General features: G+C 50.3%; 1 protein-coding gene across 2 annotated transcripts in view; it reads left to right on the top strand.

The window, feature by feature from the left end:
- CAPN5 (calpain 5) overlaps positions 1 to 21382 on the top strand; it is a 60713-nt gene that overhangs the window by 10282 nt on the left and 29049 nt on the right. For both annotated transcript variants that reach the window (XM_087758463.1, XM_009476485.2), the window contains exon 2: positions 8820 to 8996. In XM_087758463.1, coding sequence (XP_087614589.1) covers positions 8835 to 8996 — 162 coding nt within the window. In that variant the 5' untranslated portion in view covers positions 8820 to 8834. The remainder of the gene's footprint in view (positions 1 to 8819; positions 8997 to 21382) is intronic.

Here is a 21382-nt window from a genome sequence, read left to right as displayed (position 1 = left end):
TCTCTACTGGAGAAGATCAGCGCTGCTGAAATGAAGGAATAAGGGGAAAAAGTTGGCTGGGAGGGTGGGGGAGTTGCAGCATCCAAGGCAGAAACACGACTTGGAGAGCTCAAACTGGGACAGCGGGAACTTAAGTTCAGACCTTTCAGCTTGCAAGAGGCAGGTGGATCCAGTAACAGAGATTTCTAATAAACCTCACAAATTCGAGGTGATTCAACCTACCTGAGAGAGGCTTCCCTCTTCAAAAGCACCAGCAACTTGAGTTGCTACAGGCCTTTAAATATGACTTTTGTACTCGTGATGCTTTAGAAGAGTCACAGAAAGAAAAGCTCATGAAAGACATGGAGGGAAAAGGAGGTATAATCAAAAAATGGCAGATCTTGCTGGCCCAGCCTGAAGGTTTTGCAGACAAGGGGAACGCTCTTGGAAGTCAGGCAGTACCCAGGTGTGGTCTGGATATTTGCTGTTGTGGCTATGGGATTTATAGGACGTGGGGGTCAGGAAGGGGCTGGCAAGGGGGTTAAGAGCCTATGAAAGGGGAAGACTGAAAATGGAGGTGCCAGTTTGGAGGAGGACAAGGCGCAGAGTGCCTCGGTGCTTTTATTCAGGTCTAGGTCAGGCAAAGAGAAAATACTAAAACTGTTTATTAGCCAAAGCTGGGAGATAATGTCTTGGCAGAGGTTTGAGTCCTGACTTGGTGCCAGGAGCTGTAGGGCTGGGGCAAAGCCTGAGGTGTGGAGCCCGATGTCAGAGGCAGCGGGGAGCCCTCGGTGGCTGAAATTGCAGGTGATGTTTGGATCCCGCTCCGTTTGAACTGGAGCAGGTCAAGGGACACATTTCTGGTGTGGCCAGGAGTCTCTCAAGAGGAGACCTGAGGGATTTGGTGGTATCTCCAGGCCTCCAAGGGGATAGAGTTTTGGGCTCTGCCTGCACCAAGGGGTGAAGGTGAGAGAGAGAGAAGAACCCCGTAGCCCTGGGGCCGGTGTTGGTGTTAGGATGTGATCTGGGCTGAAGCTGCAGGAGGGATGCTTTGGATGAGCCGGAGGGATAAACAGCACAGCTAGTCTGTCAGGGACGATCTTGTAGGACCCAGCTGCCTCGATTCAGTCTCCTACGGAGTAGCTGCAGCCCCATTATCTCTTCTGCTCCTTGGGCACGTGCCTCTGCATCTTTTGAAGTTCAATTGCTTTAATTATCCCAGAGGCTGCAGAAGCTATTGAAGGCACAGCATTTGCATGGAGATGTGCAGCATTTTATCTGTGCTAATGACAAGTTTCCTGAATGAATTTTCCGGTTACCCAAACCTCTTAACGAAGCATCTCTGTGACCCATAATGCCCAAGAAAACGGCTCTCTAGGCTGTCTCAAGCAGTGCCCTGTGACTCTTCTGTCCTTCCCTCTAGCCACGTCGCAGAGGTACAGGTCTGTCTTTAGACCATAATGTTTTCGCCCAGCTGGCAAGAGTGTATTGATGTGGTGCGAGGCTTCCAGTGGAGTCAGTGTGACCAGATTTAAAAGAAGCTGGTCCAGACATTCACTTAGAAGCCCTGAATAAATAATAGAAATACATGTTCAGTCCACTCCTACCAAGATAGCATCCTTTTGTTTTCTTTTTTTTTTTTTAACCAATGGTGATGGAAATGGATGCTGAGAAGGGCACAGCACTCCTGTAACCTCGTGGGGTGGGTGGTCTTGTTCAACGCAATGCACGTGTGGGATAGGGAAGGCCCATGTGGCTGGACAGCCACAGATGGAGGCGGCTCGATTCTGCGTGTGCGACTCTGCTCTTCCTAGGCTGTGTTTCTCCGATGCCTGAAACCCTGCTCTGTGTGAGCCGTGACACGTTTGAACATAGACCTTGCTAGATGATACCTGTGCCTTTCCATCCTGGTTCGGGCTGCTGAATATAAACCCCGGGGAGCCCTGGAGAACGTTCCTGCTGTCAGCAAGGTTTTGTTGGGAAGCCCCAGGGCTCCTGAGTGAGCTCAGGAGATCTTTATTGTTGCTGGTGCTCTGTGCTGCTCCCTGCAATTATTAACCAGGGTCATGGTCGGTGTGCTGGGGCGTGGAGGGTTAGCAAAGAGATGGCTGTCGTCAGGGGCTGGGCATCGGCAAAGCCCATTAATTCACTTTTCAGTGCTTGTCCTGCAACCTCGGTTGATCTACAAGGGTTTTTAACCCTGCTGTGGCCTGGGGAATAAGCCTAATGTAATGCATATCTGCCGTGGTAAGGCTGGCTCAGTGCTTGAACAGCACTTGGGGACATGTTGGGGGTACCCAAAACTGAGCTTCTGTGTTCTCCCCAAACCACGAGTGGGCTGGGGTGAGCTGGACCCAGAGCAGTGAGTATCTTCAGCTCCTGTCTGCACCCCTCGGCCAAGGCTGGCTGCTGGGTGGCATGTTACAGCCTTCCTCTTCCCACTGCTTTTGGGTCTGTCCTTCTGCCATCTCCTTTTGCTGTTCTTCCACCCCTGTCCCTGCCAGTCCTGCATCTCTCCAGCCTTCTGCATTTGCCGGTCCGGTGGGGGTGCTGCCACCAGCTTGGCTTTGAGCTTGTTACTCCTGCCTGTGCCAGGATAACTTGAGACATATGTCCTAGTCCCATCTGACCTTAACGTCTGCGTTGAGCAGAAGGGCCAGTCTGGCTGGTGCCACAAACGCATTTTGTTTGCAATGCTCGTGCCAGGCAGAGCTTGCCGCCAACGCAGAGTTATTAGGGTGTTTACGGTGCAGGGCTGCCCTTTCTTCCTGCAGCTCCAACAACGCTGTTTGCAAATGGTGACTCATATCTGCAAGGAATGAGGAACTCCCGAGGCCAAAGGCGTCCCAGTGTGAGTTATCCAAGCGAAAGGGAGCTCCTGGACATCACACCCAGCTGGCTCCTGCAGAAGACGGGCATCCAGCGATGCCCAGACCCTCCCATTCACCCCAACCTTCCCAGGAAAAAATATATTTGAAAGCTGCACCGCCACGCAAACCCGCTGGCTGGCTGTGTCTCTCCCTGCGCCGTCTTGTTGTCATTAAGCAATGAAGGAGCAATGTTCTGGATGAAAAAAAAAAAAACAGAGGAAATAAGCAAGCATGATAAAAATCGCTGTGCGTTGCTGGAAACAGCCTCCAAATGTGACATCTTCTCTTCGGTTGATTTTGTGCAGATGTTGCCAGCCAGGCTTGCTTTGGTGAAACAGGGTCACTTGCTAGGTTTTCTGCTAGGATGAGTGACCCTGGCGCCTTCCCTGGCTGTGCTGCAAATGCACTTTTTAATGAAAGATTACTTTTTTCCTTGAGGTTTTTGCAGTAATAGCCAGCTGTGAGACAGTACCTTCCTCTGTAAGTCTTGGAGTGCTTTGCAGAAGGGACCAGGATCCCTGCAGATGGAGAGCGATGCTTTTTCTACCTCCGTAGATGAGGAGGTATCAGCAGGGAGCATTTGCCATACTTACGTGGTTGCAAAAAGCTGTATCGATGCAGTGGGTTTACTCACTCAGAACAAACAGCCCCTAACCTCATCAGGATTTTTTTGAGACTAAATCCACTACACTGAGTTTTTGAGGGGGGACACGTCTTGTCCCCACGTGCATGCACATAAGATTAACCCTCTGGCTGAAAGGCGCTGTGTTCAGGTGTCTGGATTCAGACCCCAGTTGTGCCTCAGCAAATCACTGACAGAAATCAGAGCTTGATATCATTATAATTAAGTGTAAAAATGGTTGTTTCACCTTTAGCCTAGTGGAGTTTTTAGCTCTTAGATGAGAACAGAGATATCACCGGATGAAGGGAAGAGATAAAGGCCAGGAAGGGGACATTCACTCTTCCGTTCTTCAGCAGTTTTGTTTCAGCAAGTGACTGCTGTAAATGCTCAGTAATTGCATTTTGGCTAAAGCAGCTGCTCTGGAAAGATGTCCAACTCTGCTCAGAAACATCTGGAGGTGAAGTACCTATGACTTCCCACAGGAATTAGCTCCCCTGGTTAACCGCAGTCAATTTGAAAAGAAATGATGTCTTGTTTTCTCATTTTCATCAGCGTGGCTTCACCTTCCAGTCCTTGCGGACGTTGCTAATGCAGGATGCTATGCGGTCCCGCTGGCTCCGGGCCACACTGCTTCAAGTCCAGAGCAAAGCTATGGTAGATGCACAGCTGGGAGCAGGAAAGGGCTTTGGGTATGCAGCTCAGACCTGCTATGGACCATATGCTGCTGGTCCTGATGGCCTTTCAATGGGACTGTCACTTTGTAGCCCGTGACTTGAAGCTTTCATAGAGGTGTTGGCTAGGAGGTGTGGACTGCTTATCTCATGTTTGGTGTAGAGAGTGATTCATGGTTCAACTTCCCTGGGTCCTGGAGAATGGGTGTATAAAGCTGTCCTTGCCTTGGCAGCGTTTCCTCCAGAGAGCCAGACTTTTGTGTTGGTAGGTGGGAGGGCAACCCCAGGGTTGTCCCATTCCTGTCAACAGATATAGCCAAGGAGGCTGGAAAAAATGATTTAAATCATTTTTGGAAAGAGCCTGGCTGTTTTGAACACCCTGCTATTAGGCTGCAGTGTTGCAGGTTGCCCCTATAAGACTGCACCTGGCTGGGGCTTGAGCGACCACATTCCTGGTTCCTACGTTCTTCTCCTTGGCTGATCCTATGCCTTTGCAATGCAATGTCAAAGATACCTTGTGTTCAGTGAGAACAGAGCTGGAGAATGCAGGCCAGCAGATCCTGTCCTCTAAGGACAAAGTGTTTTGCCTGACCTAGAGGCAGACAGCTGTAGGATCTACAAGCAAGGAGCCCCTTGCTCCTGGCTGGGGTGCAGCCTTGCGATAACGCAAGCGTGGTGAGCCCGTGCCAGCCAGTCCGTGGTGCAGGAGCCTCCGAGCTGGAAGGGAAGGAGAGAAAGCAGTTTCTCGGGGAGGAAGGAAGAGCTTTTCAGCAAGTACTTGGTCGTGGCCAGTGCAAGCACTTCCAATCCTTCTCCCCATTTCAGCGCTTGTGATCGTTACCAGCTGGCAGGAGCTCAAACGCCTGGATGCGAAAAGGGGGAGTCCACAACACCCCTGAGTCATACATCTGGCTCCTTCCTCAAATAAAATAGTTTCTTGTTTAACTCCTTCGTGGCTGGTCTGAGGTTGTGCTCAGACCTCTGTTTCCAAAAAATTCAGCTCTGCTAAGAGGGTTGTGAGTTTGGATACCCCTCCCTGCTCACACACAAAGAGCTACGTGTGCAAGTGTAGGGTTGTTAATTCGGACCAGGCATGAAAACGCCCAGTTCTTATGCTCCTGGAGCATCCTAGTTTGGTGAGAGAAGGCAAAGAGTAATTAGGCAGCCCTTGAGGATTTTAATGTGGCAGATCTGAAGTTCAGCCTGGTAAGCATGAAATGCTGGAAATTAGAGGGAGTAATGAATTTTAACACTGCCCTAAGAACATTCCCTCCGCCCCTTCCTTTTAATTATTTTGCAAGATTTTTTTTTAAATGATCCTGAGCAGTATTCCTTCTCGTTCTGCTTGGTGTTTCCTTTGCAACTCAAATCCATCTCCACCCTCTCATGTGAGAGCATCCCCGCAGTGAGGACAGATGGCTGTCAAGGTGACAGTCACCGCGGGGTGGGATAGCAGGGCAAGGAGGTGGCACTTTAACCCCAGGCAAATTTGGGTGGCAGAAAGGCTGGAGCTCCTTGGCCAAGAAGACTGTGGTCCTGTTCTCATAGGGATGGACATGGCCCAGGGTGTCTCGTGGAAGCCGGTGTTGCAAGGGTTGTTGGAAAACGCAGCCGTTGCAGAGCTGCCCTGGGGAGGAGCAGTAATTTTATGAATGAGCAGCCAAGTGCCAGCCCTCAGCCACGGGACAGGCTGCGGAGCAGCGTCCAGCATCTCCTGCGTCAAACCCATAACTCCTGCCTTAACTCGAGTGTGGCTTTTAGAAAGGTACCAGACCTCCCTCCCCTCCTCGCTAGGCTCTCTTCCTAAATCTCACTGGTTCTTTCTGCACAACCTCCCATGGAAATGTCCTTTCCCGTTTGTCAGCCCAGCTCATGCACCAGTCCAAGCAATTCATCTTGTGTCTCAGTTCACAGCAGCATCCTTCTCTCTCAGCTTGTTGTATTCATGCAGAAGGCAGCTGCCAACCACCCTTCTGCAGCTCTGCTGCCTTGCCTGTGTCGCTCTGTAGCAGTGGGTGCTGTCACTGTGAAAGTCCTGCCTGATGGGGACTTGAAAGGAGCTCATTCACTGCTGAGATGTCCCCACGACCTCCCTGGGGACATCTCCCCTGTCCTTCACCCTCTTCCTCTGCTGGAGATCTGGAGGCTAGCTGGGTCTCTGGCTCTCTTAGCAGGGTGGCTGCATGTTTTGACTGCTGGGTGCATTCCCTGACCGCTCAGTGAGGCTGTCTGCTTTTCTACAAGGAGTAAATCTGGTATATTATTCAGGTTTTGATATCGGGCCATTTATTTTTAAGGTTTTTCTGAGGGCAGGTGATGCATTTAGGCCTCTTTGTAGCATGTGGGAACTGGTCCTGATGCCAAGGAGAAAATCCTGTGAGCATCACTATAAGCCCTTTATATGCAGCACCTCAACGCACTGCTGAGCTGCCTTCAAACGCTGCTGTGTGAATTAATACTTTTTTAACCAGTCCCATGCAGGCAAGGTCCTAGCGGGTCATACAGCACACCAAAGGCAGAGCTGCTCTCCCTGTCTTTGGCCTGCAAGTTAAGATGTTATAGAATCATAGAATAGTTTGGGTTGGAAGGGACATTTAAAGGTCATCTAGTCCAACCCCTTGCAATAAGCAGGAACGTTTTTATAGTTATAAGCTATAAAATCTCAAATCCACAATCCTGGAGGATCATCGCTGAATGCTCACTTATGTTCTTCCTCCACCGCAGGGACATGGGAGTAGAGAGACATCGGGGTAGGTGGGGTGTTGGCCATCCAGTACCAGCGGTGTCCTCGTGGGAGATGTATTTACCTGTTGCGTTAGTCCATCCCATGTAGTCCACCCAGGGTGGTGCCTCTCTTGCAGTTCAGATCACATGTAATTAAAGGCCTAATTGCCCCTTTGCACAGTTATTTGCAGTCGCTGCGTCCCAAGGCACGGGGCTGGGACCTGCTAGGTGATTTGGAGAAAGGTGGGTGGCTGGCACAAAGCACCCTGCAAGCTGCTTTAGCAACTGATCCTCAGCAGCAGAGACCTGTGGAGCAGCCAACAAGGGCGTTATTTTGGGTTCACTTAAGCTCTGAGTGATGAGCACTTGTGCTGCTAATCAGGCTGATAAATATCGTCAATTAAAACCTATGCTTTGCTCTTCTGCTTTGCAGAAGTGAAGTGTTTTCATTTCTCCCAGATGAGAGGAGGCTGGCTGGGTGGGTGATGCTCTTGGAGGATTGCTCTGACCAGCATGGGCATTGGTTTAGCTCTCAAGCACCTACTTTCCTTCAGCTAATCCTAGTGATTTATTAACAGGGGATGTGACACTGCTCCAGTTTAGATGTCCAGCTGTAAATGATCATATAATCCCTGAAGTTTTGGATGTTTACAGATTAGCTGCTTCCAATTAACCTTTATGGCAATTTCCTTGTCCCTCCACATGTGATGATTTTAAGTGTCTATGGATGTTCACCACAATAAGCATTAGTTTCTATATGTCTCACTGGGAGTGATGGTTTAGGCCAGCTTGTTGGATGCATCTGCCCGCTGGATGGGGCACCCTTCGTTTTACCATGGGTGATGTCGGAGACTGCAGCTGGGATTATGTGGCACACAAATCCCCATTTCTTTAGGAAACCAGACTAGATGTTTCCAGACTAGGGTCACTAATGGTCAAGGGTTTGAACGGGACATCCCATTTTGGGGAGAGAAGGATTGTACATGGCTGTTATAAATAAAGACAGAGAAACTTTAGGGAAGGAGCTTTGGAAGAAAGTCTGTTATTTAATAAAGGGGAACAATGTAGAGCATCCCCTTGCCTTGCGCCTGCTGTGGGACCAAGGTGACTCGACCTGCAGGGTGGAGGGATGAGGACCCGATCAAAGTGGTTGGTACCCAGTGACCAAACGGCAGGGCTGATGGAGAGGTGCTGCGCTCTCTCTGGGGGGCATTTGGGCAACGGTTTCCTGCTGTCTTCTGGATTTCTAAATTCATGCCTCTGCCCTGGAAGCTAGCAGCTTGTCAAGACAGAATAATTAATCCAGAAACATGTGGCGTTCTGCCAGGAGGCCTTTTTTTTAATTAAAAACAGATCCGATAAAGTCTACTGAGCAACTGGTGTCTCTGATGAAATCATGAAATGTATGTCTGTGATTCGAGGCTGCATGGTGGGGGTGCTCTGGGTAGGGCTCAGCCTCCATAAAACCTGTGCACACCCAGCTTGCAGAGGATGTCTCCTCCTCCTTTGACTCCAAGGGCTGTGTTTTTCCCAAATGAGTTACAAATTCACTAAAAGGCGGGACACCAGTTATCATCTCCTACTGTGCCTGTTTTGGTGATGTTTGGCCAGCTCTGGGGTAAATGGGAGTCCCATGTCCAGGGGATCTGCAAGGTATGCTTGAGCTTTGAGGAGTTATCCATCTCTCCTCGTTTGGATGCAGGATTTTCCCTGCCTGTTTAAATTGGTGATGGAGCACGCTGATACCTCCTGGAGCGAGCCAGATGTGCTTCATGGGACTATAAATGTGGGGTCTAGCGATGTAGGACAGCCAGATCTGGGGGAAGGCAGAGACAGAGGCTGGGTGGTTGTCTCCAGCCACAATGTCTTGGTCCTTCCACCCAGGTGCTGTGAAGGAGGATTGGGTGTCCCAGGCCAGACCCTTCCCCATCTCACTCCCGCTCTCCCTCCCAGGGCCGGTGGGGAAGGATGTTTTCCTCGGTGAAGCCATATGAGAACCAGCGCTACGCCTCCCTGAAGAAGGAGTGTCAGAGGCGGAAGCAGCTCTTTGAGGACCCGCTTTTCCCCGCCAACGATGACTCGCTCTTCTACAAGTCAAGGATCCAGGGCATCCAGTGGAAGCGGCCAAAAGTAAGTGCGCCTGTCCCCTTGCACCTCTACGCTGCTTTACACCATCTCTGCTCTCAGGCGTCCCTGAAAATGAACAGCACATCCTTCACCAAGGATGCCAAGCCCCGGCCAACATCTCTTCTCCCCAGCAGGGTTTATTTTCCTGAGCTCAGCATCATGAGCCTCTGGGATGCCAGGGAGACCTGCTGCACCCAGGTCCAGGCTGTTCTGCCCCCAGTGAGGCCAAGGAGCAAAGGAGGCTTCTCTGTGACTCAGTTTCCCCATGCATAGAACAGAGAGATGGTTTGCAGCCAGGTTGGTGTTGGGTACTCTTGTTAAGCCTGGTGGGTCCAGCAGGCCAAAGGGTTATCTCTGCGTACTCTTGGTGGTCCATTTGGAAAGGGAAAAGAAGATAAGCTATATGTGGGTGAGGTGGTTTTGGGGTCTTTGGGAGGTGGGTGGTCTAATCCATCCTTCCTCTCCTATGCAAAACCGGTGTCCTCTGCATGTCCTCTGCAAAAACCACTCTGTGTCACTGCTGTGCCTGACATGGAGCCAGGTTGTGGGAGGCTGGGGGTAACGTTGCCTGTCCCCAGTGCTGCTTGCTCCCCTTCTGCTGTCCTCAATGCCTGCCCAAAAGATGCACATCAGGACCTGAGGGCACCATGTCTTGGGGAATTTGTATGCTCTGGTATGGCCATCTGCTCGGGGTTGACCATGCAGCCACTTCTCTGACTGCTGTGAAATACAAGGCGTCCCAGGGAGCAACAATAATTGCGACTGGGGAGAGGCAATGGCACAGCATCTAGCACACCTTCCTTGCCTGTGGGGAGGAGCAGCCCTTGCTGCCAAGCCTGTGCTGTTTCGCACACAGCTTGGTGGCATTTCAGCGTGGCAGGGTCTCCTGAGCTGCCGTTGTCCTCCTCACCCCCGCCGGCAGCCCGGAAAATCAGCTGGCCTTTCGCAAGACAGTGCTGCATCTGTCTGGGTGAGGGCAGTCTCAGGAGGGGTGGACAAAAAGGCTTTGTGTGAAGGGAGGGATGGAGCTGAACTGACTTTCTGTGTGGCAGGAGGGGCTGAGCCCCCCAGCATCCCACGGGGCTCCTCGCGGGAGGAGGTCTGACTTCCCTCTGCCCTGCGTTGGGCTCTTCCATGCCAGCTCTGCCTGGACATGGGGTTTGTGCAAGGCTCTGCATGCGTTTTGGCTTATTCCCCTTGTCTGCTGGAGTGGAAAGATGCTCCGTGCACAGCTGCCTTCTGAAGACAGGGCTCACCACGGTTTGGGCTCGTGGAGGACAACATGAAAAGCCCTTGCGCATCCCACATATAGGTGATGCCCGAGACTTTCTAAACAACTTTCTTTGGGGCTAAAGGGTAAGGATGTATTTGACACCCCCTTGCTGTTTTGTATTCAGAGACACTTTAATTCAGCCCCACGTCTAATGGCAGACAGAGGGTTGGATGCAGTTGTAGAGGGGTGAAGTCTGCTCGTCTTCTGCTGAGCATCTGTGTCTCAGAGCTTGCTGCGTGGGTCACGAATAACTCTGGTTATTCAGACTTTATCATGCATAGACTTGTCGGTGCTTCTTTTTAAGGAGGAGGGAGACCTTTTCTGAATGGGTGACCCACCTCCTCTCCATCTGCTTTTCTGGCTTTCAGCTCACTTGCAGCCCTAGGTGTTCAGGCATGTAGCATCAGCTCTTGCTTAGGAAGACATGAGGTCAGCCAGCAAGACATCATCCTGTTGCTGCCTTCCTCCAGAGAGCATCAGGTCTTTCTAAGAAAGGTTTCTGGATCTCCTGGTCTTCACCTGCATGGTGGCATGCTCAGCTAGGTCCAAGCCCATCCCTGCTGAAGCATGGGGGTGAATTCAAGCTCTTTCCAACCAGCCAGCTCTGCAGTTTGAACAGAGGCTCCTTCTGGCATGGGCTGGCAGTGGGAATGGGTGCTGGAAGTGGGTCCCACGTAAGCAAGGTCCTGTGCGCTTAACTGGAGGTGGACCTGCTTCTGCACCAGACGAAGGGAACTTTGCCAGCCATTTCATAACCAGCAGTCCATGCTCAGCAATAGCAGTCTCCTTGATGCCGCTGTCTGGTAGGATCGTCTGATCAGACCTGTCTAGCTGCCCTGACCACAAAATCACCATAAAAAAAGGAATTTGAGCTCACATGTGCCCTGGTTACTGCCGAAGCTTCCAGAGGCATCTTTATCTAAAGGACTTCTCCAGGTTCGCAAAAGTGACTGAATTTCATGGGGAGAAAAACTGCTTTGTGCCAGCCAGCCAATGCCAAGCGACATTTTTAGTTGCTGGACCCAATTCTGCCTGAATTCAGACTGGCTCTCAAAGGGAGAGAGCCCAGCAAAAGGCTCCAGCGTCTTCTGCAAGAAAGCAAACGCAGTGAATCTGGATGTTAGGGATCTTGATATCTATCTCACCACTTTGCTGCTTGCAAGAGATCTGGGAGAGGGTGTAAGAAACTGCATGAATGCAGTTGTAAAAGCCCACGTTGGTGTGAAACAATTTTACACCCACCGTAGCGGGTCTTGCTCTGTGTCCAGCCTGAGGTCTGCTGCAGAATTAACCCTGCTCTTTCCTACATCTGTAATCTCCTTGGTCTGGTCTCTGCACGGGACGTAGTGGCAGCACTCGGAGGTTGTGGAGGAAGGGCTGGAAGCAACTGTTGGAGGTTGCATGGGAGAAACTAGGTAGAGTCTTCAGAGAGAAACATCATCGGCTTCTCCAATTTAATGAAGTGTTAAGTAAGGTCCAAAATGTCCACGAAGTTCAAATCAGCTGCTCTGCTTGTGTGGTAGTTGCACAGTATGGTTATTAAGCCACACTAAGTCCCTACAGCATCCTTTTTCTATTACAACCAGCAAATCTTTCCTTAGGCAATCACATTTTATTCTCGTTTAGAAAAAACAAACAGAGGGATAACCCCAGCTTTTGGCAACTGCAGTTTTGGGGAATCCCTGACCCAGAAATGAAGTCTGCCAGTCCCCGGGACACCGTCTGCAGGGAGGGGATGGTGTGTACACACCTCTGTTATCTCTCAGGGCCATGGTTTGTTTTGGAGAGTTTCAGCTGTAACTGCATGATAAAACGCAAGAGCTCATCATGCCTCAAGCTTTGCTGTGAGAGCAGAGTGGGTGGGGAGTGGAAAGAAAAGGCATCAGCTATTAAAAACAACTGTTTGCTTTCTCAGAAAAGCTGCCGCTTGTGATCTACGCAGAGAAGTGATATGTAGGAGTTAACTGTTTCAGGCAGAGTGCTTGCATGTGAAAAGTAACTGTAGTGAACTCACTGGGGTGGTGGGAAGGAGCTTTGGCAGAGGCAGGACCTCATTCCCATACATTTACATGGCACTAGTACAAATCTGAACAGCCGGTCTGTTGTATGTGCATCCCTTCCTTCCCAACCAGGACCTGCCCTCATCCTTTCTGCTCCTCCACGTGCTCCCAAAGCCCGAGGTTGCTTTGGGGAAAAAAAAAAACAACCAAAAACGGCAATCTCTGCAGTGCTCTGCCTCTTGCTTGAGGTTTTTCTGGGCAGGGGGGAAAAGGGGAGGCTGAAGGGCTTTGCTGGAACAGCTCGTGAATAACCCTTCCCGGGTCAGGCTGTTTTGTTTCAACTTCCTCCTGCATCTGGCGTTGCAGACTTTCCTGGAACGGGCTGAGCCTTATTCTTTCCAGCGGGGTGTCCTCCCTCCCTCCCTTCCTCCCTGCTTTCCCCTGGCCTTGAGCCCTGCTCTGGCTGCCAGATCTTTGCAGAGGGAGCAGCTGTTTGAGCCCTCTAATCGCGCTTTGGCTTGGGTGGTTGTTTGCCGGACGTCTTCATGATGCGACACGACGAAGCCAGAAGGCTAATTGCTCCAGTGTATCGGAGGGAGGGAAGCCGTAGCATCAGCCTGAGCTGGGAAGGGGGTCCTGAAGAGCGTTGTTTTAGCGCATCCACTTAAAAACGAGACTGGCTGCTCATTGCTGAGCCAAAGCAGGTTTTAGGGCTGGCTATAGCAGCATCAGCGGCTCTTTCTGGCAGCAGCACTTGGCTATTGCATTAGAAATTAAACCTAGCTTTTTGGACTAAGCCCAAATCCCAGTACCTTGCTTGAAACTCCTTTCTCTTGTGCTCTGCCTGCTACCATATGAAGGAGAGGGTGATCTCTGTATTCAGTACCACCCGTAGAGAAAGTCTTAGTCTGATCCTCAAGCTCTGGGTTTCTCCCTCCCTGTTTGAGGCAGGAACACTGGCAGTGTAGCACGGGAGCAGGAGTTTTAGTCTGTGCGTTGGTGAGCTGGTCTGGGCTGTTGGGAGCTGGGGAAATGGGGAAGGGTGGTACTGAGAAGAAGGGAAGGGGATGGATGAGATGCAGGCTGGGAGGCAGAAATAAGGCGGGATCTGGGGCAGCTGGCTGTGTCTGTTGATCCCCTGGAAAAAAAACCAGTGATGGCCCAGGATGGAAGAGGCTCATCTACCCTGTGGGAAAACAGTTCATCTCTTCTAATCATCACTGTCCCAAACTCTCTTCTCGGGTACAGGCCACTTCCAGTGATGCCATGGGATTGGTACAGGGTTAAATTAAGGTTGTTAGTACCCCTGGGCCTTAGCAAGGGCTTGCTTTCGCTCTGCAGCAAGGAGGGCCATGTGGTTCAGGTTCAACCCACCAAGCGATGACCTGCTGCTGAGAGTGGTCACCAGCCAGGACAAATTTGGGCATCGCTAAGCTCCTGTGGGAAGCAAATTAAGCCTGGTGGGAGGCTTAGGCCATGCACAGATGTGATGTTGAACCACATGAACTGCATGCTCTAGTCCTTCAACTCTTCCCAGGGAGCAAGGTTGAGCCTGGAGAAGGTTTTTTCCTCCCTGTCCTGGGAGGCAGACCAGGCTGCTGTGTGCTGAGTGTTTCCCTGTCCATAGCAGTGTGTCGCAGGACCTTGCAGAAGCACCTCATGGTCTTTCCTAACATGCAGAGTGGTTGGGACAAGAGATCCCAAAGATGCTTGGAGGGGATCAGGTGGCAACTCAGTGCTGAGCTGCACCAAAGGTGGTGTAATGAGAAGCTGTGACGAGGCACGAGGGTTTCCAAGCAGGCTGTTGTCACAGTGACTGGGTGGCTCAAGGAGACGTGCAGTGATGGCTGAACCTGAGCTGCACCTCTGCACTGTGAGTTCAAGCCTGGCTGGTTGCAACCACCAGAGAAAATCTCTTGGATGAAGTCTACACCCTCCTGTCTTCAGGGGAAGAGTTTTGCCCTCCAACCCTGTTTCTCAGTATTTTTATATCTCTACAGCATTTGCTTGCAAGAGCCGAGTTATCTCTGCAGGAATTGTCAAGGGAGGTTGTCACTGATTAAACAGCACGAAGGTAGATTCCTGCTAAATGGCAATATTATTTTACCTGGGTGCAGAGGCAATATGTCATTTGGAGGGGAAAGTCTGAGAGTCAGAGTAGTTTTGGGGGAGATGGAGAGGCCAGGTGTTTTGGGAAGGGTTGGGGGAAGCGGGAGGTCTTACGGAAACGGGGCCATGGCATTTTCAGCCCTACTGTGGCACTGGGGAGAGATGCTCTCATTCACAGCCCTGGATTTTTTTTTTTTTTTTCCAGCCAGACAAGAGGAATCTTGTTTTAGAAACTGAGAAAATACCATTTTCCAGTAGCCACTTCTCTGTCAGCCTGACATATATCTAGCCTGACTTGTGTATAGGGGTTTTGTCCCGTATACCCGTTGTCTCCTGAATTTGACGCTATTGTGTTTGGAGGATGAGGAGATGTTGCAGGATGGGAGAGCATCTTTCAGATCCCCTTTTTCCTTGTGTTATAAAGCACTTAGCTCCTTTTGCTTGCTGAGTGAGGGTTATACAATCAGTCCCCATGGGGTTTTCCTGGAAGGGGAAAGGAGTCAATGAACTAATTCACTAAAAGCAGGATCGGCACTTGCCTGCCCGCAAGTTTCTGCATTAAAAGGTCTTTTTCCCAGTGTACAGCACAGTCTGGGAAGCTGGCAAACACACAAGGGTGAAGATAATGGGGAAGACAGAGGTTAAGTTCTTGCAGTTCTTTGCTCTGAGAGCTCACCCGAAGCAGGCACATGGAGGCAGTTAAAAATGGTAATGGTCATTGGGAGTAATAGCCTTCTAGTACCCTACCTGGACCTTCTTCTGCCAGAAATACTAACCTCTGGCACCTGCGCTCCAGGGATGTCTTTGCTCAGCTTTTTGGCCTGTCCACTCAGTTTTGGTCCTGCCCGAAGGATGCTTGTGGTTAGCATTGATGCTGTGGCTCTTCTGTGCTGCTGGATGGACTGAGGGATCGTCTCCTCCGAGCAGAGTCTGTCATCTGTCTGTGATCCATCACGGGAGTCGGAGTCCTTCCAGACCTTTGCGTTTCTCAGCTTAGGAATTTATGAGCTGCTTGCCTGTTAATTTATCTGCCGTTTTCAGTAAAGCCTGGAGCTGATTGCCAGTCTGGTCGCTCCTTGCCAGGAAAGGATTTGGTCACCATTCAATGCAATCTCTGAATTGACCTTGTTTTTACATTTTAAAGCCATTTGTAGGCTTTCCCCCGCTTCCTTCCCCTCAAGGATGGACAAGATAATTTTTGTTATTATTTATGCTTATTTTAAAAGGTCTCTCCTCTCATTAAACATGATGCTGACCCTGGCTGCGTTCCAGCAGATCTCGCCGGATCCTCCCAGGGCCACAGCCCCATGGTGCCAGGCAAACACGCTCTCCCCCTTAGCCCCAATGAGGATGAGGGGTGATAAGCTGCCTGGCGTGAGTGTGGCAGCCTTTGATAAGAAATTAGCCAGGCAGTCTGTTCTGTCCTCGGCATCAGAAGAACACGGCCTTAAATGCAAAGCCAACAGTAAAATCAGTGGATTAGACTCATTGCCTGCTTCTTAATGCAGCTGCGCATCAGTGTCTGGAAATTATTGTATTGGTAATGGCGAAGAGCATAACGGTAGCAGAGGGTGCCGCAGAAAGGAGCCCTGGGCATCTGCTGCCCTTTCTGAGCTCCACAGGAGGGAATGGTGCAAATCCTCCTGGATTTGGCTCTGGGGTACTAAAGGGACACATTCAGCCTGCGGAGTAGGTACAGAGCTAGTTATGCCCTGGATCAGCCCTGGCTTTTAATCTTGGTGCAAGCTGGGAGGTGCTGCACCACCTATGAGCTCTAATTTTTGAGCCCTCAGAGAGGCTGGGATTTTGGGGCGATTTGCCTGTGTTAAGGGCAGGCTCAGCCCTGCTGGAACAAGTGCCTTTCACCAAAGCCCTTGGAAAGTCCCCTTGCAAAGACTCCATCAGGCAAGGTGCTGCCTCTTGCAGAAGGAAAATGAAACATGAGGTGTGGTAAGACCAAGGGTTGACTCCGGCTGCTGCAAGAAGTGGTTAAAGAAAGAAACAAATAGGAGGAAACACTGATAGGAGGAAACGTTGATGGGAGGATGAGAGCTGGAGCCACAGTGGCCTTGTGGTTGGAGCAGAAAAGGATCCGTTTCCTTGGTCTGGCGGATTCAAAGCCAGAGGGAACTGTTGTTGATGCATTGGCTGATTTCTGCATAATGAGAGGTCACGGCACTTCCTTGAATTAATTCCCCATTGAACTAAATTTGACCTGCTTCCTCTAAACATCATCCAGTTTTATTTTTCTGGGAGATGAAAATCCACCGTGGCTCTGGATCATTTGCTCTAAAGACCAGTCCCCACTTCAGGATTTGCTCTTTTTTTTTTTTTTTGGTGTGAATTGGCTTAGCTTCAGCGTACACCCCTTGGATCTTGTGTGCACGCTTACTTTCTCCTGCATTTCTGTTCCCTTTAAATATATGGTAACCCTGTAGTGCACATGTGGTTGGGGCAGACGGATACCTACACCTGTAAAGAAGCATCTCTCCATCATCTTTCCTTCTTGCCTTGTTCAGCAGAGCCTGGACTCCTGTCCAGTCCAGGAGCATCGATGGATTGACCAGGAATGAATAAATGTAGCTCGCGTCTGTCTTTGTAAACACCCCAGGGCAAGGGCTTGTCCTTTCCTTGCTGCCAAACTACTGATGCCGTCTGAATTATTTGTAGGGAGCATTAAATTCTCCAAGTCATCCCTTTTTAAAATAAAACCCCAACACAATTTGACAGTAAGTGAAATAGCACTGTTTCTCCTCTGGTACATACAATTTAACACAGAGATTGTGCCAGTACTGCCCCAAAGCCCTGCAAAGATTAAAAACCTGTTTATGAAGCAGACTGATGTGTGTAGTGCAGGGAAGTGTGGTAGGGTAGGATTTTTGCCCTAAGCAAAGGCACTTAGCCCAATGCAATCATTTAGACCTGTGTGTGCTGAAACACTGTGCAACGGGGGGGTGAATTCCTTGGGATGGTGCTGCCCTGCTTGACCATTCTGCCCATGCTTGTGGCCATCCATCCCCACCCCACACGCTGTCTCGCTGCCACATATGGTTGCAGGGACCCAGTGCCTGGCTCCCTGCTATGTTCCAGGCAACCCTATTGACAAACCAGTCTTGAACTGGGACACTCAGGGGGGTGGAGGAGGATGAAAAGCATCCTTGAGAAAGGACAAAGGCTTTAGGTGTTGGCAGTCCCCTGGAGCAGAGCACAGGCTCTCAGTAGTTTAGCTTGCCAGGAGCAAGCCTGCACAGCAGAGTGCCAACCTGTGTGATCTGTTGACCCCTTCACATCCTCATCTGGATTCTCATCTCTGTGAAAACCCACCAACAGGTCCCTTTTAGACTATCCTTTGGCATAGAAAGCACAGTCAAAAGCAGCACCCCAGGGTGATGCTCTCACGGGAGTTTGCTAGATGCTCTGGCTTCACCTTCTTTTTGGCCCTGGCTTCCCAGGTGCCCTAAATGAGATCAGTGCTTCAGCCACTCTTCCCAGTCCCTGTGGGGCTGGGATGAGCTGGCATCACTTCCCCACCCCTTGAGGCCGGTGGTATCTCGCTCAGATCTCACAAGAAGAAATCAGGTCAGCAAGGGTGAGATGGAACATCTGTCCCCTTCAGGTGATAGCTGGGGCCAGCAGGAGCTGTCTTGACCAACAAGGCAAAAGACTGCAGCTTGAGAAGGGTGACCTGTGTGTCCACGTAGAGGTGAAACAAAGCATCCCACATCTTTGATATTTCTGGATCTTTGGGAAGAAACCACTGCTCAGTGATGCATTCCTCCCAGTTCCCCTCCAAGAAGGAAAAGGGTGCACAAACCATCTTCAATGGAGAGTGGTCATGGATAGAGTTATGTAAGAATTAATGATGGAAAACATAAACAGAGTGCATAATAACTGAAGAAACTGGCTAAAAGTCTAACCATACACATTTAGCTTGTATATAGCTCATGTAAACCATGTAGTGAGTTTATGCGAAGACCCTGTGCTACCTATTGCTGGGAGAGCTTGTGCATGTTCTTGTCTTGGAGCTGCTGCTGCTGTACTTGCATTGTTGTGTCTCTCAGTAAACTGGCAGCCAACAGAGCATGAGTTGAAGGCTTCAAAGTCGTCTGGAAATTCTGCGTATTGCCTGTGTTGCTGGGAAAGTCGAGCAGGTCAGGAGGAAATCGCCATAGGGGAAAGTGATGTTACCAAGGAGAGATGAAGCTTGCTTGAGTTTGACGTCTCTGTGAACTCCTGCAGTTTCATGGCTTGAGCCCAGGAAGATCCCTGCTGGTTGTTAAGTACAGACTTCATCTTTTTTGGTGAACCCCCCGCCTTGGAGGTGCCAGCCAGCGCCAGCGAACGCTGGATGCTTATGACCAACACTGCTGCCAAGTTCCTCTCCACTTCCTTCTCTCAACAGTGGCAGGAGCTCAGCCTTTTCCTGGTGGCTGAATATTGAATCATTTACTCTAAATAATGCCCCTTTTTGTCCCTTCTCCCAGCTAACAAACTCACGAGTCCTCATTTCTAGAGGGTGGTTTTCTCATAAAGCAGGTTTCTCTGTTTGTAAAGCTACACCCAGAGTATGAATAACCAGAATAGGTGTGGGCTGGAAGTCATTTCTTTAAATGGCTTAAACTTGCAATAACCTCTTCATCGTCATTGCATAGTCAGGGATTAATTTGGACTGTGGTGGGGTCAAGTCCTGGTCTTGGATCGAGGTGCTGCTGTGCTATAAACATGACGCAATCACAAACCGAAGGGCAGTTCCTCGCCCTTGGACAGTATGGCTCGAGGGGGTGTGGGAGGTATCCCCGTGGAAAAGTAGTTAGGAGGTTTTGATCTGAGATATGCACAGTGGAGGGTGGAGGTAATTTTCCTTTGCAGTTTCGGGTTCTTTCTTTTCCCATCAATAACTTGGCTCTTAGGATAATTAAAAAAAAAAAGACAAAACAAAACAAAAAAACACCCTGCATGATTTAGATTCCTAAATCCTCTTTTAGAAGACTGGCTTTTGGTGAGACACAGGAATTGGGATTCAGGCAGGGCAGCATTCAGCAGGCAGACCTGAATTATGTCGCCTGGAGGCAGAAACGGTGCAGCTGAACTCGTGGCTACAGCAGCTCGCTCCAGGATTTCACAATAGCTCTGTGTGAGTGGGTGGTTTTGGACCATTCCTCCCAAAATACTGTGGTTTCTCACAGCAGGACTTACTTGAATAGGTTCCTCCCTTCCCACCAACACACCCCCACCACCATGTCCTCCAGGGTGGGGACTGATGGCTCAAAAGTGGTGCAAGCTGTGGACATCCTCATGGCTCGTGCCTGCGGTTCATGGTCCCTCACTTGTACCAACGTGACTGTGAACCTCCCTAAGAACCAGTTTGGGGCCTGATGCAAATAGTTTCAAGCCAAAGCAGTTCCTCCTGTTGAGGTTAGACCCCACAACTAGAAGTGCTGGCACAATTGAGGGAGCAGTGTGTCACGGTGAGAGGATGGGCTTTGGAGGGTGGGTGTATTTTAAACCCACGATGCTGCCAAACCAGGGTTGTTCCTCACCCTGCAAGTCCTTAGCACCATCCCAAAGGAGCTTGGTCAAGGGAGATCCGTAGGAGAGCTCAAGGCTGGGATATGATGGAGGATGGGGGGACTTGGGAGAAGGTGGCCAGAAGCACTGTGGTGAATCAGAGGGGTATATCTGTCACAGGGTGTTAAAGTTAAAACAGCCATGGGAGCTTATTTTTGTTTTACCTCCTCCACCTCTCTAGTGTAGCTCCCTAGAGCCCATGCCTGCATGTACTAAGATTTAAGGGAAGGAGATCCAGGTGGAGCCATCCCTGAGAGTCCTGCACTTGCTCAGTGTCCTCTCCTTCGCTTCTCGAGAAGTGCACTTGTAAGGGTCAGGCTGCCCCAGGCAATGCAGCATGGAAAGGAGCCAGGTGACATCGTTTCCATAAAGGAATGATGGCTCATGGGGTGACCAGACTGTGCTGGGACTTGAAACCAAGAGGGACCACTTCTGCCTCTGGATGGGGTAACCTGAGGCACATCATCTCACTGCTCTGAGCATCCCACCCCCCAGTTTGTCAGTGAAGCATGTGAAGACTTTCCTGCTTCGGCATTGAGATCTGCAGATCTCAGGGCTGTCTGGATCCAGGGAGTGTTTTTTCTTAGCAGCTCTGCAACCAGATGCATCAAAACAACTCGCTGTGGGAGAGGCAGTCTGGGGAGGGCTGCATCTGAATGTGTGGAGATGCTAAAAGCCAGGCTGTGATGGCCTCTGCTTCAGTCTTGGCTGCGTAGAGACTGATGAAGTCCTGGGCTGAGTAATGGTGAGGCTTTCCAAGAGTGCATCACTGGAGAGCGTGGGTGGGAGGAACAGGAATGGTGGGTCCGAGGTCTCTGCACTTGTTCCAGTCTCCTTCCCGTCCTTGTCCCGCTCCGTTTGCTCCCGGGGAGGTGCAATGCTCGCACAGCATGTTGCATCTCTCCACATCTCATTGCTTTAACAGAGGCCTCTTTGGTGCCTTTGTACTTTGGATACCCCGAAGATAAAACCACAGAGGGACCTGTCAAGGCTGCTAAGCCTGCAAATTGACCTTTAGATCTTGTTTGCCACCGTCCCCGCTCTTTCTGGTGCCAAAACAAACGGCACAGCATGGTGCTGAGGTACACGAGCAGAGTCACAGGGTTGGTTGGGAGTGTATTTTTTGATGCCTGCCTTTACAAGCAAGTCCTGTTTGCTGTGGGTGGAGTGTCCCACACCCTTTGCATGGCGTGGAAGCTGATAAGAGAGACACATGTGTATACATTGAGATACCCCGGGTGGATTAGCATTAGGGATGCCTGACTGAGGCAATACAAAGCACCACAAACAATTTTATGGGGTGTAGATATTACCAACCCAACCTACCCTTTGATGTGTGTGAAGCCAAGCTGCTGAGGGTATAATTTTTAGTAGGGCCTGTAGCAATAGGACAAGGGGTAATGGTTTTAAGCTAAAAGAGGGTAGACTCAGACTAGATA

This window comes from Nipponia nippon, unplaced genomic scaffold (genome assembly GCF_047370975.1).
Source record: "Nipponia nippon isolate SJK-2023a ecotype South Korea unplaced genomic scaffold, ASM4737097v1 scaffold_2, whole genome shotgun sequence".
NCBI classification, from domain to species: Eukaryota; Metazoa; Chordata; class Aves; order Pelecaniformes; family Threskiornithidae; genus Nipponia; species Nipponia nippon.
The sequence above is the reverse complement of the archived record's forward strand: the minus strand, read 5'-3'. Positions and strand labels throughout refer to the sequence as shown.